This window comes from Strix aluco, chromosome 16, assembly GCF_031877795.1.
Source record: "Strix aluco isolate bStrAlu1 chromosome 16, bStrAlu1.hap1, whole genome shotgun sequence".
Lineage (NCBI taxonomy): Eukaryota > Metazoa > Chordata > Aves > Strigiformes > Strigidae > Strix > Strix aluco.
Window position 1 is genome coordinate 3,869,801 of NC_133946.1, and position 18,391 is coordinate 3,888,191.

Below are 18,391 nucleotides of genomic sequence, written 5' to 3' on the forward strand. Positions count from 1 at the left end.
TTTTTTGGGTCGCTTCTACCTGCCACGAAGAAAAAAAAAAAAAAAAGAAAAAAATACCCTCTTCTAATAACAGAATGATATAAATTCACCGCGTAAGTCCAGCGAATTTAGGTGTAATTAATCAACAAGGAGACTTGCGTTTATTGTGAGCGGCTGTTCCCCGGCATTAATCACGGAGCCCGGCTGAAAGGCCCGGGGGCTCCCGCCCTCCTTCCCCGCCGGGGCGAGGCTGCGCGGCGGCGGGGAGCTGAGCTGTGGGGGGAGCCCCGCAGCCTACCCGGGGGGGGCCGTGCCACGGGCGACGGCACCTCTTGGGCCTCGCAGGGAGCGCTGCGGGGGCGGGGGCCGGCCGGGCGGGCCGCTGCGCGGGGCTCCGCAGCGGCCCGGGGCCGCCCCCCGGCCGGTTACCTGGCTTTGAAGCCCCAGTTTGCGGCTTCCGAGCGGAGAGCGGTGGCCGGGAGGCGCGGGGCGCTGCTGCCGCCCGCGCTGGCTTCGGCGCGTAGCGGCGCGGAAGGAGCGCGTTCCAGCGGTGAGCTCCTCTTATCGCTCAGCCACCCCATTTCTCTCCTGCTTGTCAAGCCCCTCTGTGTAGAACATCCATCACGAGTCACGATAGCTTGCTTCACTCCATTAACCACGTGGTCTCTCACACTCCTGCTTAAAACAGTTAACAGATTTGCGTTTTTAAAACAAATAATCTGCTTCGCTAGCCCGCCCGGCTGCCTATATTCGTTTCATTAATTTCAACGTGTCAATATCGGATATTACTTTTCTGTAAGCAAAAAGTTTTCGGTCTCCACTTCCAGGTATTTACAAATTGGTAGGCTGGCAGATTCAAAGAGACTTTCCAATCCATAGCTATTCTTTTAATTTATTTCATTTTATTTTAAAAAAAATCATAATACATCGATAAAAGGGATTATATAAAATAAATTCACTTTCTACTATTATATATTTTAAAACAATAGCAAAGAAAATGTTGCTATCTTGATGTATTGGTTTTTACTCGATCGCTGTAATTTTAGTTCTAATTCTACGTATTTTCCTGACAGTGACAATTTATACCAAATGACCTCACAGCTTGAATGCATGACATGGAATCAAATGAACTTGGGATCTACACTGAAGGGGTAAGGTGCTTTATTCTTTTCTAATCTTTTGCCCTAGTGTAGTTGGGTTACTGAGCTAACTTTATCTTGTATTTTACGACTTGAATCTGGTCACTAGCACGAGAAAATACTGACCAGTTCCGACAGTGGTTCATCATCCAGCTGCAGCTTACCGTGTTTTTAAAAAGACTTGCAATATCCCACCTTAGGTGTCGGGGTGCTGCCTGGTTGAGGCCATTCAGTTCAGCAGTAGGTATTGGAGCGGCGAGGTTCCCCGGCGGCCCTCTGCAGCCGCCGAGCAGCCTCCGCGGGGCTCCGCGCCAGCCGAGGGCAGCGGCCGCGGGGCTCCGCCGGGGCCGGGCTGGGGTGGGGGGGTCCCGGGGCTGGTCCCGGCGGGGCAGCTGCTGCCCCTCCGCGCTCTCCTCCTCGAGTCGTCGCCCCTTCCTACCATCCCTCTTCCCCTTCCCTCCCTTCGCCGGGCCCTGCGTCCTGTGTCCCGGCCCTGCCGCCTCCCGGCTTCCTTCCTCCCGGCCATTGTCGCCCTCCCACCTGCCGGGAAGAGGCTCCGGCCCGCCTCCCCCGCGGGGCTTCCTGCTGCCGGGCGGGCAGGAAGGCCCCGAGGCGCCGCGGGGTCCCGCGGAGGGGTGGGGGGTGTGTGGGGGGGCAGCGCTCCCGGCCCCCGCCCGCCCCGGCCTGGGCGGGCCTCGCCCCCCGCCGGGCCTCCCCCGGTCCCCCGCGCTCCCCGGCCGGCTCTGGGGTCGGGGACGGGCTGCGGGGACGGGGAAGGGAGAAGGAGCGAGCGAGAGGGAGCAAGGAGGCGCGGGGCTCCCGGTGCCTCCCTCGCCCTGCTCCAGGCTGGGTGTCCTCTAACGCACCCAGGGGAGCGCGGGCAGGAGCGAGACCCGCTAGGTTGGTGCAGCACCCTGTCTCCTCCTTGGCTCATCTACGATCACTGCCACGAGCCAAAGAGCCGCCTTTTGATCTTGGCCCGCTCTGCTCTGAGTAGATAACAGGTTGTGAAAACTCCCGAAGGTGGGTATCGCCAGCTTGCTTTGGGATGCTCTCAGTGTGCCGTCTCAAGTGAACAGCAGCAGAAGTCTAGAAAAGCCTGCGTAGGTCTGCACTTTCATGTAGTTGTCCATAAATATGAAAACCTTCTTCAAGATGGACTTTGTGTACAGTGCTGTAGTGTGATAAAGTAAAAAAAATATTATGGGTCTGCTTCTAGCTCATTCACAAATGGTGTTTGAAGGTTAGAGGGAGAAGATAGCACAGTAAACTATTTGTATCGAAATGAATGAGAATTGAGCCTGAAGAGATCTCTCAAGGAGCTCTTTTGTGGTTGGAGAACATCCCCAAATCCTACAGTTGTGTACAGTTCAGTGTCTTTGCTGCTATGTCTCTTTTTAAAGGTTACTTCCTACTTCTTTTTTTCATAAGTGTTTTTGATTTCCTCTTTAAACTGTACCCTTTAAAGATCAGTCATTGCAATATTAGACACTGTTTTGTCTCTTCTGAAGAAAATATCCTGCAAAATGGAGAAACACATCAACCTTGACCGAGGTCCAAGTTATTAAAGCAAGGAAGAGGTTATTCTTTGGGGAACTCAGTGAAAAAAAAAAAAAAAAAAAAGACACAATAGAAATATTAAAGGAGTACTGAACAAAATAAATGGCTTCTTACTTGTCCAGGAGTCAGACTGTTAGCAGTGTAAAGTATGTGACCTAGGATGCATGAAAAGGGGGGGAAAAAAAGAAACCAAGATGAATGATCTATGGTAAAACAAAGTTGAAAGTTTTGGTATAGGCCAAGATTGTAGAATCTGTGGAAAATCAGTGCTAGACATAGCCTCATCACTGGTAATATGAGCCAAAATAGTTATCTGTCTTTTCTGGCTGAGAGTTACAATACACAGTACCTCCAATCTCAGTTGCCATGAACATAAGGTATTCTTCCCAAGATTTACATCTTTAAAATATATGAACTGTTCATAAGTGATTCCCAGGCGTTTAGTATTTCAGATGCTTTTCTCAATCTTGTAGTTGTAATTTAAGAATTTTGGAATCAATCTTTCTGTTGAAATATGGAGCTTCTAGATTCTGTCCAACGATGACAGTCCTTGTTTAGCTCCTTGCCTTGAGTTCTCCCTGGCATGCCTTCCTGGCTTTGATAAGATTTTTACACTTTATAAGAAGGAAAAAAACATTACCAGTAAGTTCTGCAAATAGTTAGAGAATTCTACATTTATATAAAACTTATGGGCCATATACTTTATACTTGACAGTAGACCAGTTCAGTAGCTTGCTTTCTGGGTTTGTGTTCAGCGTAAGTTTAATATACTGAAATGAAGCTGTTGCTGTGCATTTCAGGTAGTTAACAGCTTCTATGTCTAAGGTATCTAGCAGTTTATCTGAGAGCATTCTGGTTTTAGCTGTTTACATTCTTGACAATATTTGCCTGATCAGCTCCAGAATCTCTTCACTCCAGATTAAAAGTTTGAAATTTGGCAAGGAATACTGTCAGGTGGCCAAAGCTGACATTGTGAAAATCATTCCCTTTGAGTTGCAAGCTTATGAACAGTCCTGTTTGTGTGCAATCAGAAGCAAGAGCCTGGCTTCCGAACTATTTAATGATTTTATCTGCTCAGAGCCTGCTTCAGCCTATAGCTTTAAGGCCTTAGAGGACTTTTTTCCCTGAATGTATTTTTCTCCCTGGATATTTTAACGTCGGATATTGGAACTGAGGGCAAGAAGTTTCTTCATCTTGGTGGGTTTTAGTCTTTGTGTGGTTTCAGACTGTAGAAGGCATGGCCTGAGTGACAAGCAGAGGTGGGCAGTAAAAGGTATGGAATAGAGTGCCTGGCCAGCCATGGCTCAGTGGCGGAGAGAGATACATAAGGTGAACAGAGATGTTGTCTTCTGACAGAGTGCAACAATGTGATAGACTGGCAGGGGAAGGGGAGAGAGGTGGAAACGGGGAAGCAGATAGAAAAGGCTGCAGCCATGAATTATAGATGTTTCTACTTGCTGGCAAACCAAAAGGAGGTCTGATGGCCCAGCCTGAGCTTCCCTCTGCAAGGAGTTGTCCCTGGAGAAGAAGACAATCCACTACTGCTACCATATAGTCCAAGTGACTTGAATCTATGTTGTAGGTTTTCACTTAGGTTCTGAATGCCAAAGATTGAGCTCAAGTTGTGCTTATAACTCGTATGAGGAAGTGCTGTGTGAGCTAGTGCCTTGATCATGTATTGCTTGTTTGTCCAGGGACTTCTCCATCACCTTCTGAACTTTGGGTAGACAAGAGAGAGGGCTGGCTTGTTGTCTGCAAGAGCTGTCACACATACTGGCAGCTTCAAGGATCTGAAAGGAAAGCTTCATGGTTAAAGCAGTGAACATCACTGTGGGATTAGATTTTATCTCTTCAGACTGCTGATGGTTTGTTTCTCATTTTGTGGTATTTTGGTTGGAGTAGCTAAGATCAGATTTATGCTGTTGCAGGAAAGTCAGTGGGTCCTTTGCTTATTACCCTGAGAACTCAGGTCCCAGACATTTCAAAATTAATGTCCCACGTTAGTGACACCTTTGCCTTCAGTTTCTGTCCTTAATATTTTTGCATTGCTTTCTTGTTTGTCCAATGTGGAAAATGCTGCTTCCCTTCATAGTGTGGTTGTAGAGGTAGACCTAATGACTATAAACCTCTCCTTGATATTTTGATGAGTTCTGTATAGAAGTGACATGGAAATAACTTATCACAAGTAGGAAATGATATGGCATGGTAGACAGGAAGTGTAGCCACATACCCACCAGGAAGACTTAACAGAAATATTGCATAGTTGCTTCTTCAGCCACTCAAGTAAAAAGTTTGGATTCATATTTCCAACAGTTACCTGAAATCGAGTATATAACCAGACAAAATTTGTTTTTTTCCCTTTTGGTTTTGCTTGGGTGTTAAATAGTTACCAGGTTCCATGGAAATTTGTATTTATTGCCATTTGCTCAGGCTCACTGAGGAAGGAAAATTAGGTATGAGCTCTGTAGAACACTATTAAAACTGCATCTAAAACCAGACAGTGAAAATTTATTTTGTCTAGGAATGAATTGTAAAGGTTTTTCTGTTTAGCTTTGGCGGTACTATTAGAAAAATTTGGAGGTGCAAAGCTTCCTACTTGGGTTCAGTTCTGCCATCAAGTTGAATTGGAAATGGACAATGACCTATTGTTTTTCTCCCACTGAATTTTCCCTTTCCCACTGATAGCTGAGGGTCTCATTTTGAAGGGAAGTGTTGGGTGAAATCCTGATTCCACTCAGGTCAATCATAAAAAAACCCAAACCAAACAAAGACTATGGAAGTCAGAGAGACAAAGGTCCCCTGAAAATCCAGTGTCTTCGTTTCATCAACCAGCTGGTTTTCTCATTGAAGATGGCAGAAGGGCTGTAATCTGTGAAATCACATTTTTTAATATTCCTTTGCCTTGGAAAGTGAAGATAAAAATGCAGCTTTATACTCCACCCTCTGTAATAGTATTAGACAAAAACCAGGCAGAAACGTGATCTTCTATGTAACTAATCAGAATCTTTTTGCTGTCTCCATACATATTTTTCCCAGGGTGCTAGGATGGTAAATATTTTAGCAGAGGGAATTAACTCTACTTCTCTTCCTTTATGTTCTGTTATCAACGGGACTAGCCCACACCCTCACTTTGCCTCATTTTTGGCTCTGTTTCTAAACCCTAAAATTCCTGTTCCTGCATTGAAACACAATTAAATTGAGGCTTAATGTGGTGCCTGTTTTATGTAATCTTGCTTTCTGGCTTTTTTTATTCTTCCAAGTCTGAATCTCATGAATCAATGTGTATTCACGTTTCATCTGAAATTTTCTAACTCTCCTCAGTATGCCCTAAAGCTTCCCTTTTTTGGTTTATGAAATAATAATAAAAAGCTTAACTCCTCAGATTAAGTTGTAACTGCTTTATACATTAGACAGACAATTTCAGCTTAACAAAGTAAAAATGGTGTGAGAGAGAAATTGCAGCTTGATTATTTTCTAAAATATTCAGATTAGAATGTCATCTTTTATGAGTTTTTTTTATAACCACTTAGATTGATACAACTCTCTAAAGCTGCTCTGGTTTTCATCACACATTCTCATCTGTAAAACCTTCATTTTTATTAATCTTTGTACAATCTGTACAACTTTGAGATTAATCATTTTAAAAGAGCTACTCTCCGAGTGTTAAGGATTCGCTGGGCTAATGGTAAATGCAAGTGCTTCTAAATACTCTACAACACAAAGCGCTTGCTTAGCGTTTTATGTTGCGTAAGTATCAGTCTTTGTTTCCCAGTTATCTAGAGTTACATTTTATGGCTATGTTTCGAGGTCTGTTTCTGGCTGCCTAGAACCAGAGAACAAAATATACTGAGTCTTTTTTTCACCAACTAACTCAAATTCTAAATATTTATAGTCCAGTTCTGCCTTTGTGCCGTTCCCATTGAAGTTAAAGGGAGTTGTATATTTACAACTAAAGGCAGAACTAGACTGTGAGGCCAAATCCTTCAGTCCTTGCTTGAACAAAAATTTCTGTTGGATCCTGGCAGGACAGTTTGGCTGCATCTGGCCCTGCTTAGTTTTGACTCCTTTTAGGACTTGTGGAGGATCCCAAGTGTCTATTGTCTCTCCTAACTATAACTCTGGGCCTTACTGGGGATTTTTTTTTTTCTTCTTTGCTTAGGTCAACTGTTTGCCCCCGATTATCCCCCTGGCTTTAGCTGAGTTTCTCCCGGGGGCTGCTCAGCCCTTGGAGCAGGGGAAGACACAGCGTAGGAGCTTTGGCTGTGCTCTCAGCTGTGCTCTGAGTGCACTTGCAGCAGGGCGGCGAGCGGCTCTGTTGGCAGTTCTCCAGGCTGCTGTGGTGTTGCCTGAGCAGCCCATCCTGCTGGGAGAGGACATCTGGGTCCTGGTCCCAGAAGGCTGTCTCTCCCAAAGTATCAGTGTTTACCTACCCTGGATTATCACTGTTCATCTGAACAGTGCAGTGTAATCTCTAATGCATCTTCTTTTTAATTTATAATGCATATCTGGGGTGTACAGTGTACACATTGCAGTGCTGCGGTGGAGATCTAGGCTGTTATCTAGTCCTGAGAGTCTATCAGGGTAATTTTTCATTATTATACTTACGGATTTAGTGGCCTAAGTATATAAGGAATTGTCTCTTTGCCTAGTTAAACATAGCATGCCTGACTAGAAAAGATGAAAGTCAAGGAATCTCCAACCCTCTTAAGATTTCCATTTAGCTAATGTACTGCAGGTACAAATTCATCAGTTACTTGTACTGCTCATGTATGTGGCATTGCATCTAATCATTATCTCTTGTATGCAGTAAAGTAAGTGTTTGAGTTGCAGTAACGTATTTAGGAGATTTATATAGGTTCTTCTATCAGGGCTTTTATTTTAGTATATAAATCGCAGCAAAATGAAACAAGCCAACTGTGCAAACTGTGGTATACGTTTTGTGGCATACATCATGGATGCATTGAGTAAAGAGGCTGGAAGAAAAAAAATTGTATTTCACAATGAGGTTACTATCGGTGCAGGGTGAAGTTCAAGAGAGCAGTGGTGTAGGGACGGTTTGTGAAAACTCCTCCTTCAGTGTTCCAGTTTCTCCACTGACTGGAAAGAACATTCACCTGTTAATTTCTATCTCCCTGCAGGTCAGATTATTCCGTAGCGCTTCATAGTGAATAAATAGTATTTTAACCAAGAAATCTCACGTGATCCATTTTGCTGTCATCATCCATATGACCACACCAAGTACCAGCCAGTGTTGATGGAAATGTGCCCAATGTAAAATGGGAACTAGGGTTCCTGATTGTTAAAGCCTTTCTCCTAGGGAGCTGGTTATGGAGATGGCTATTCATTACTTAGTATATTATAGGTCAAGAGGCTCAGAAAACAGGTTTTAATCTTCAAGGCTTTGCAGTTGTATGCACAGTTTTAGTGGAATATAACTAGAAATAATGGGAGGAGGCATGAAAAAGGCTGAATGTTGAGGAAGGCTTCCCAACTGTGCAATAAAAATTGAGATGGGGATCCTCTGGAGGATACCTCCCATTCACCAAGCCATTCCTTAGGGCACAGACAAGGTCTTTGTTCTGCTTCTTATTCCTGGGAGGAACTACCCCAGAACTGACTGGTCTTTACAAAAATGGTTATCACTACATGATGAAAATCATGTGAATTTGGAGGGAAAGTTAGACTCTGTTTTATGGTATAAGCTTTTACTGTGTATTCCGTTCTTCCTTCTAAAGTTTCTGTCCTGGGAATTCTTCTTATCTATCTTTGTGTCTCTTGCTTATTGTAATGCCTAAGGTTGGTAGTACAGGTGTGAATGAGAGGTTAAGTGGTTACTTAGGGTGACTAATGCTGAAGTTCATATTTACCCTTGATTTGCTGCTGTGTTACAGATCAGCAATAGCTTCTACTGCGGAACTTCCTCCCTATAAATGATAGTTTTCATTTAATTTCTGTTTTAAAATGCACTGTTTAATTTGTAATCAATGTGGGTATCACCATGGGTTGGGTGTCTTTCAACTGTTTTTTCTTTTTAATATCTATGGACTTGCTGCCTTTAAACAGAGGAAAATTTGATGCTGCTTTAAGAGAATGGTAATTTGTTACTTGTATTAGGGAACAAAAGGCCACATCTGGGCCCTGAGAAGAGAGGAGACCCTATTGGATATGATACATATCTAGAGAAGAGTTTAATCCCTTTAAATCAGATAATGGTATCTTCCTTTAGCTATTATTACAAATATTGCTACAGATCAGAGATACTTTCTTGCCTCCACCCTATAACTTACTTCATTATGATCACCTGTTTGCCACTTAAAACAGAAATAAACAGAGCATACCTTCCTAAAAGGTGTAGCCTGTGATTTCAATAGCCAGGTGGAGCCAGGATTTGAAACTAGCATTTTAAGCAGCAAAGGAATTGATCTAAAGGAACACATCTTCCAGGTGGCAGCCTGCAAGCCACTCTGGGGACAAATAATGAGGAACGCAGCCCACATGCTGCAGCAAGAGCTGTTCACAGATACTGCTCCCCTCCTGTTGAGCGAGGTTCACAAACCATTTAGACATCTCCTGCATTCCAGTTCCACTGGTTGTTCTGCAAATCACTTAAGAGGTTTAAAACTTCCTTGTAATTCTACTCTGCACATGAACTTTGAGTGAAGGGAAAGGAAGAACCAGTGAAATGAGAGTCTGGGCCTCAGGGACCCCTTCAAATTGCTATTGCAAGCATTTGGCAAAGAGTGGGATAACATCCTATGTATCCATCTCTGTCCCTAGCTGTGTGCCCTTGGGCTTTGTTCTGGGCTTTCTAATTTCTAGTGCAGTGTAAAACATGAACACTTACTGTTGCCAATGTATATTAATACATGTGGCAATGTACATACTAATGTAGCATACTAATTTAAAAATAAAACCTAAAATTTATTTACGTAATTTTGACATTAAGAAGGTTGCAAACAGGAAACACAGCAATGTTTCTAACATTCTGGACAGGAGAACATAGGATTTTGAACAATATAGGTAGATAAAACACATGGTTCTGACACCCACAAAACACAGCAAAGGTTACAAATTTTTAAAATTATTGTGGTGGTGCTACATGAGGAATATTGAAATTTATACCTAGTATATATATTTTATTTTGTTTTTATAAAGGGTTAATTTGTAGTGCATCCTGCAAGCTGATATGTGGGATAAATAGTTTGGACACCGATTTTTAATCTCTGTTTATGAGTACATGACTGCTATTCTTATAAATGTCATCACTTTCTTGGTAGTATCTGGTAATATCTGAGTCATGAGGTGCTGACAAAAATCCACTGCACTTAACGTGAAACTTGAGGCATTTTGCTCATTCCAAAAGATATTAGCAATAGCCAGCCCCACATTTAACTGATAAATAATGTGTACATGTGCACATGACACAGTTATGCTGCTATGTGGATTTTTTTTCTTACCTAAAATCTTTGTGGAAATACATCAGAGTTCAAATCATGACTTTTTTTTTTTTTTTACTGGACTGTCTTAATGGATACTAATAGATGTATGTATGGAGTCAGTGCACTGTGCCCACGGGAGCAGATCCATATGGAGGCAGAGCAGGCTTCCTTAGGTGAAGTTCATTTGAACTTGGGTATCCGGGCTATAAAAGTGAACTCTGCATATGTTATCACTGACTTAAGAAATGAAACCTCTCACGTGGAGCTGAGTACGGAAAAATATTTCATTTTCCATTATTTCCCTCTTTATTCACAGCCATACAGCAGGATATGAAAATGAGAACCACAGCGCTCCCATGCTATACAGCTGTGGGGCCCAATACAGAATACACACCCATGGAGTTTTTAGAGGCATACAGGTGAGTATAGTAGGGCATTCTTTGTAGGGAAGTAAAACTGTTGCCTGTTTATAATGTTCATTTACTACTTCACTGGTATTTATAAATTATAAATTTATAAAATTTATAAATTGATTTGTGGTTTCCCTGTTATCAAGAAATGGTTTACATAAGTGTCCCGACTTCACTGAAGCCATTGAACTATAATGTAAGATTTCTTTCTGACACAATAATTTAAAATTGTTTATTTCTTCTTCTAAAGTATGTCTGCGAGGCAATATTCCTTACCTGCTTCTCAGGATGGTCCAGAATATATGGTCCAGTTTCCAACTTCCAGCTCCAGTCGCTTTGGCTGTGTGAAGCTTCTGTGGTTACAATGGACTATGTCTGATAACTATATATAAGAAAGTGTTAGATGACATTTTGCTTTTATGGATTTCTGAAACTTTACTAATTCAAACATATTTCCTTAAAACAAAATATAATAAGTGATTGTTTCTTAACGACTAAGTAATTCGTGAATATCTGAAAGGAACTTACCATTCATGGGAGTTAATTTCCTCCCTTTCTGAAGTAGTCACATAATCAATAAATACCACTGTGAAATATATATCTTCTTAAAACTGATGCCAGAGTCATTACATAATATCTGTCTCTTCTGTGTTGCTTTGTGTTGTCAACATGCATCAGTGTTTTTAGATAGCATCTTTTCTCCTTTTCCTTTTCTGTATAGTTTAACAAGTCATTATTCAGTAGCAAGCTCTCAGAAATAGGCTCATGAGCCAGCTTTTGTTGAGTGAATATAAGTAAGCAGTTGACGTTGTTTAAGGAAGTTCATTATCCCAGAAGATGATCATCGTCTTTGACGGAACATTGTGACAGTGGCCAAAATGCATTAAGGCTGAACTATTCACCAGCTCCACCTAGACAGTCTTTCTTGTTTTGTTTTTTTACCAATTTATATTAACCCAATACATTCATTTCCCTGACCTTTAACTTCATATGAATATTTAAAATAAAGAGCAGAATGCTACTCTGGCTTGTGCTCTTATCTCTTACACTGGTATAAGCCTAAAGCTATTTCATATGCCAGTGACTGTTCTTCCAGGATTGTGTGATTATACATGAGGTCAGAATCTGGCCCATTGAATCTTGCATATAAATATTGGTGAGAGAATTTTATAAGTAGAATTCACTGTATTTCACCTTCAAATAATTTTAATACTCTGCAAAGAACAGATGAAGGTATACTAAGGTTGTACTTCGTTAATGTAGAATAAAATAAAATTGCCTGTTTGCAGTATAATATATTTAAGTATCTCTTTGTCCTGGAGAAGTGCCTCTGATTGTTTATCTTTGAATATGTTAAGTAAAAGCTTGACAACATAGACATTGCATTAGCAAGTCTCTGTCATTGTAGGATGTCCGACGGGTGCCAGGAGTAGCTCCAGCTATTGTCCGATCGGCAAGTGAGACAAATGAAAAACGTCCCTTCATGTGTGCGTACCCGGGCTGTAACAAGCGATACTTTAAGTTGTCCCATTTACAGATGCACAGCAGAAAGCACACTGGTAAGTGTCAGCATGGATTGGTATAAATCACCTTACAGCACTGGACAGCAAAGTGGGTAGGGTGATTTTAAAATAGCATAAGGTGCAAGAAATGATCTGCCAGGTCAGGGGCAGTGAGAATCTGTCAGACGAGTATGTATGTGCTCTGTCATCTGGGCAGTCCCTCTTTTGGGTGCAGAAGATTCTCTGAATCTAGTGAAGAAAACCACAGAGCAGCGCTGACAGCAAGTAGGTCACCTCCCTCCCTCTGACTGTTACAGTGCGTCATTCAGGGCTGTGAATCGTCTTACTTTCCTGCCCCCTCCCCATTCGGGAGCATCAAAGCTTGCTCCAAATCTTCGCTGTTGTTAACTATTAAGAAGTTTCTTCTGCAAGAGGAACCTAGACATTTAGCATCCTCTTGTCCTCCTGTGTAAGCCTTTTCTAGTTGGGGGAGGAGCCAGGGATTGGCAAATGACCTTCCCTGCTATGGAATCTTTCCCAGAAGAATTGAGCCCGAAGCCAGTCATTTGTAGGCTCGGATCTGGATTCTCTTTGAGTTCAGGCAATGTAAGTTACAGCTCAAAATGTGGAAATCAAATGCCCTGCTGCACCTCACCAAAGAGTAAACAGAATTATTTTCCCTGTTGGGAGATTTATAGTATTGAAAATGTATAATTATGATATACCTTTAGATATGCTCCTTATGAATTTTTTTGATTGCCTATCATATTTTTATTTAGACAGTTCTTTCTGTGCTAACCTAGAAATCTGTGGATAAAATCTGTAAATAGGAATGCTTAGTTAACCATAACATGACAGAAGGTCAAAGGGATGAAACAGACAGGAAGACAGTCAATACTGCTGCGAGCTAGCAGACTGCATTTAAAAGAATTGCAAACTTTTCCTTTTGGAGACCATGTGGTGACATTAGTTAATTGTGTAAAATACTTATAGGTGAGAAATGAACATTAAAAAGCATTTTTAATTTTTGAATGGGCAAGTCACAAAATATTCAGATAGACATCTTCAGTGTTGCTCAGATTACACATTCAAGATAATTTAGATTGTGACTGGAATTTAGTCTTTAGAGCTGAAGGTCTACAGAAATGCTATTCTATTTTCTGTTAATAAATTGGAAACAGAAGAAAATTTTGAGATCTTCGGGGTCCATTAACTGTGGTATTTTTGTTGAGTATGCCTAAACAGTTCTGCATTTTTCTTATAATCACTATTTATTTCATTCCTAAAGTGATTTACTCTGTATTTTAACAGTCATAATTGGTTTGTTCTGGTCCTGTATTTTATTCCATTTAGTTGTTTGGCTTTTGCAGTATTATTTCTGGATGCATCACAAGGACTTCAGTTTCAATCTTTTTTTTTCCCCTCAGCTGGAGATTTCCAGCATTATACCACATATAATCTAGGCATGTAGAGCTAAAAAAGCCCCAGAAGACATAAGGGATAGGACTATGGCTGTCTAGCATCCTTAGAGAGACTCCTCCCATTGTCTTTGAGGTTGTGCATGCCCCTTCCTTCTCCTTCAGTTTATGTGATAGTGGAACAGGGTAGAAGAAAAACATTTTTTTTTTCCCCACACACACCTCTTCTGTGGTGGACCCAGATTTTCTGCCACAACAAAACTTATTTCTCAAACCTTTGCAAGTTGTTTTCCACAAGAGGCCAACCTGACTCCCAAAGCTTGTTTTTGCTGATACAAACATTGCCATTGATAAGACCATGTAAGCCTTCGAGGTTAGTTGCAGCTAAAGAGAAGCAGCAAGGCATAGTGCACTGCTGGTATGAGAACTACTTGGGTAACTTGCCTGGCTGATGCATTCAGCTTTAGGATCAGAAGGGAATTCCCCCCTTTATCGGGCTGGCAGGTTTTTGTCCTCAGCCTGTTGTATGGGTACTAGCCATTTCCTATGATTATTGTCTGGAAATTTTACTTGCCAAATTTCCAGCTGCTGTAGAGGCTTAGAATATGATGCCCTTTGTTTCTTGTCTCCTTCTGTTGTCTGTTAGCCCTAGTTTTGGGGAGTGCTTGGTGAACTATACTGTATGGGAGCATCTGGAGTGGATAGTCTATGAACACTTCTGAGTTAACATATTTTCTTGTCTACTTGGTGTGGTGGAGAGTCTGGACTTGGTGGCTATAGTGGTCTTTTTCAGTCCCATGCTCTTCAGGAGTCCTGGGCAGTTGAACTGACTTTTGTGATGCAAATCCATTTCCAGTTTCCTTTGTAATTTCATGTCATTAACCCTGATTTGTGTCTCCTGCTTGTGAAAAACCTGATTGTCAAAAGCAAAATTTTGAAACCAGTTTTCTCCAAGGGCAAATCAATCATTGCTATGAAGAATGAGTGTGTCTTGTTGATAAGAGTTACAGTAGCTACTGTTCACACTTTGAATCTTCGTTCTTTTCTCCACCTGCTTGGTTTTATATGTTAGGAGCCAGTATGATTAGAGTGAGGCTGTTGGTTTATGTTGATAACTATGTGGCTGTCTCTTAGGCTGTCTGATCATCTTCCTGTTTGTAACCCAATGAACTCCAAAATCCCATTCTAGAGTTCTCTACTAGGTACAGAAATTGGACTTGGTGGAATTAGCATATTAGACAGAAAGTAGTTGGCAAATACAACACCTAACATTCTTACTAAACAAAGGGAAGTGTCCCTTCTTCTTTTGCTTCAATGTTTTGATGGGGAGGGATCCTGACAAGACAGTCTAATGTCAGGAAGGCTGTCAGATGTCAGCTCAAGTGGAGGATGATTTGGTTGTGTTTGATATACATCTCTACAGCCAACATAGAATTTTATTAGTCCTCCTGTAAGGTGGTTCTGGATTCACTCATGGATTTGAAGCTCTTCCACCTTTCTTAGAGTAGTGGTAGGTGAATTTTTAAATTATGAACACATGATTTGAAAACAAGCTGTTACATATATCTAATACTAAACCAGCAGATAGTATCTTTCCGGAATAATGTTGGCTCTTGATTATCTTTTTTCTTTCTATGATACATACTTACAGAAGACTGGCTCATCAGATCTTGCATTCTTCACTGGTTGCAGCATTGCAAAATCAAGCAGTGCCCTGAAACACAAAATTGGATTCTGTAATCAGTTTTTGCCAATGTTTCAACATAGCCTTAGTTGAAAATACGTTGATGTTTTGTACCCTCCAAGACTGCTTATCCATTGTTAGCAATGCCTTTATTGAAACGTGTACAGCCAAAAAAGGTTTTTCTTATCTTGGTGTATTTTGCTGCAGCAGATAGGCCTCTGAAAGGAAATGCAAAAATACTTATAACTTTTCAAGAGTACAGCAATTAATGTGAGTTGTCATCCTGTGGCAGACTTCAGAGACTTCTTTGCAGAAACAAATTGATGTCTAGACCTCCATAAATTTCATTTATTGTGGAAACATCAGCATTCTTGCCAGAGACCCTTTGGGTTCAGTGCCACCCATTGGAAAGACTGATTTATCCTAACAGAAAGCTGAGCATCTTTGCAGAGAAAATATCCTCTGCCTGTTTGCTAGGGATATTCTTCAGCCTAAATATGGTCAGCTGCAGGTATCAGTTTGTACAATGAAGTATGAGAATCTGTAAATCAGGAAGGTTGTCCTGTATGTGTGGGGGACTCAGCTCTTGGTGGTGAATTTCTGAGGCTCTAGGAGGTTTGAGTAATGCAGTCTAATAATGATTTTTATGCTAATCATCTAATAATGATTTATTTGCTTTGACGAAAGCAAATACCCTTTTACTATGGCATGTGCCACCATGCTGCTAAATGCCTTATAGTCATTAGTGCAGTTTGTCATTACAACACTTGGAAAGACAAAGCTATGTTCTCTATATACAGAGATGATAAATTGTCAAATGTGTGTAATTGGGCCTGAGCTGGGAACTGCACAGGCTCTCAAGAGCCTGGTGTGGTAACTTCAAGGATAGCAATCTTTCATTAATGTTGCTTTGAAATACCAACCTTCATACTTAAGCCGTGGAATACCATTCTGCAGAATACTGTGGAAGCTGAAAGCTTGCATGGGTTCAAGAAATGACTGGACAAATTAATGGAAAGAAAATCCATTAATGAGTGTGAAATAGAAAGCCACCTTTGGCTCAGAAAGCTGCTAACTCATGAACTGCTGGATACTAGGGAGTGTCCAGGAAAAGTACTGCTGCATCCTTGCTATCTTCTGCTCTCCTGCAAGCACCTTTGGTGAGCCATGATGGCAGACTGATGGGCGGGGTGGACATTTGGCCTCACCCAGCATGGACTGCTTTTAGGCTTTCATTTCTATGGCATGAAATAAGAATACTTATGTATTTAAAGTACAAGATTAGTTTCAAAACAGTCATGACACTTCACACCTCAACTCCGGTGTGAAGGTGACAGGAACAGTTACCTATAAGGTGTCCCTACTAAATAAAGAAACATATTGAATATAAAAATGTTGTATTAGTGAGGTAAAGTTGTGATTATGGGGTTGTGCTCGTTTCATTAAGTGGGTATACAAGAAAAAGGGTTTAAGCTGGTGAAGGGAGTATAGACAAGCCTTCAGATTCTCATTCAGGCTTGCAATCTCTGGTTTCAAAATCAGCCTCCTCTCCTCATGTTTTCTTGCTAGCAGCAGGCTTTTGCTCTTGTAGCACTCCTTAATTAAATGCAATGATTATGAATATTTTGTGCAACTGCTGCAGCAGTAGGAATTTCTATTTTCCCATGCATTTGGGCAAATGAATTTGCTCCAGAGAAAATGTGGTTGCTTCCTCTAGTTTAACTATTTTTGAGCAAATAAGTCTGTTTTATTAGAAACATTTATTGCAATACTTGGAAAGGCTGATTCATATTTATTCTGTGACTGTTGAGCTTTATTTTTCCTAAATATTAAAGAACTGCTGTTTCCTCTATCCTCTCTCATCCTGACTATTTCATTATGCACCGCTTAGCCTTTCTTTTAAGTGCCTCTTTCAGTAATGAAATGTAAATAGTCATGGAAGACTCCGAGTCACAGGTGGAAGGACTGGTGAAGCTTTATCTTCATCTCCTATTTTGTTTTGAAATTGTATGTGGTCCCATGGGAAGGTGACAGCATTATGGGATATTTTTCATACATTAAGAGACTTTAGCCTTTTACTGGAGAGGCTTTAATAGGCCTGGGGAAACTAGACACTGCTCTAACCCCTCTAGGCATAGTGGTTTAATGAGGTACTAACAGACCTTTTCTAATCTGGGACACTTCTGTCCTCCTGTCCTGACAAAACTTCTGGGAGTTAGCAGGTACGTGACAGTTGGCTTTGGCAGGCATTTTCCTTGGCACTAGCTGACGTGGAAGATGTAGAAGGAAAGGGAAATTAGGATTTCTGTCCAAATATTGTGTCTCTGCTTCTTGTTTTCTAAGCAGTGTAAGCATCTTGTATTGATTCTGTTAATATATGCATTGGCTAAATTTGTCTTTAATTTAATCAAGATTATATTTCAAAGTATTTAAAGAAATACTTTCTTGTGCATGCCATCAGACCCTCTATACTGTCTTATTCAAATACTTCCTTAACCATCTTCTGCATTTATATTGCAATTAGCAGACAATCATCCTGTCACTGCATTCTGCTCTGCTGACATTCCCCCTCTTAAATCTGCCAAAGGGCTGAATTCCTTGGAAGTAAGTGGTTTCTGAAAAGCAGGCACCCCCCAGAGAGTCCTTGCGGTCAAAGTGTACAGAACTATTTCAAACACCTGTGGCAACTTTAATCCCTTATGCTAATAAATTAAGCACAGCAGACATGGAAATTGTCCACACCTAGGTTTGAGAATCAGTAAACTCCTTTGGGTGACTGTCACAGGAAGTTGGCTTGTTCTTGCAGATTTAGTTGCTTTTGTGAAATTCTGATCTTAGCCACACTGGTATGAATTTGGAATACTCTCCTTAATGTCCTACTTATACAGTGTTACCTAGATCAGAAGGCTTTTGCTTTAAACTGCAATAGTTTAGGTATTCTGAGATACCAGTGCAACCAGAATACATTTCCTCATCATAATAAAATCAGAAATGCAGACATTTGCAATGAAAATTTATGAAAGTGATATGTTTAAAAATATACCCAGAGAAATAAAACCCACTGCCCATTTCAGCTGATGTTTTTCTTTAGGTCCTTCCTACTGGACTTTTGTTTTACATCTCAGCTTTCCACCGTAGACAAAGCAGGTCCCAGCTGGTATGGTGTGTACCTTGCAGATAAAACCCAGGCTTTGCAGTGAGAGATGTTTCATTACTTCTTGTGCTGAGGCCTCTGCGCAGGGCTATGGCACTGTAAACAG

At 41.3% G+C, this 18,391-nt stretch overlaps 1 protein-coding gene across 11 annotated transcripts in view; it reads left to right on the forward strand.

The window, feature by feature from the left end:
* Positions 1-18,391, forward strand: part of WT1 (WT1 transcription factor) — a 93,129-nt gene that overhangs the window by 66,758 nt on the left and 7,980 nt on the right. For 10 of the 11 annotated variants that reach the window (XM_074842275.1, XM_074842272.1, XM_074842273.1 and 7 more), the window contains 3 exons: positions 1,053-1,130; positions 10,434-10,536; positions 11,936-12,086. In XM_074842275.1, the coding sequence (XP_074698376.1) occupies positions 1,053-1,130; positions 10,434-10,536; positions 11,936-12,086 (332 nt within the window). Of the gene's footprint in view, positions 1-1,052; positions 1,131-1,997; positions 2,142-10,433; positions 10,537-11,935; positions 12,087-18,391 lie in introns of those variants that run through there. The other variant, XM_074842278.1, reaches the window with a different exon arrangement.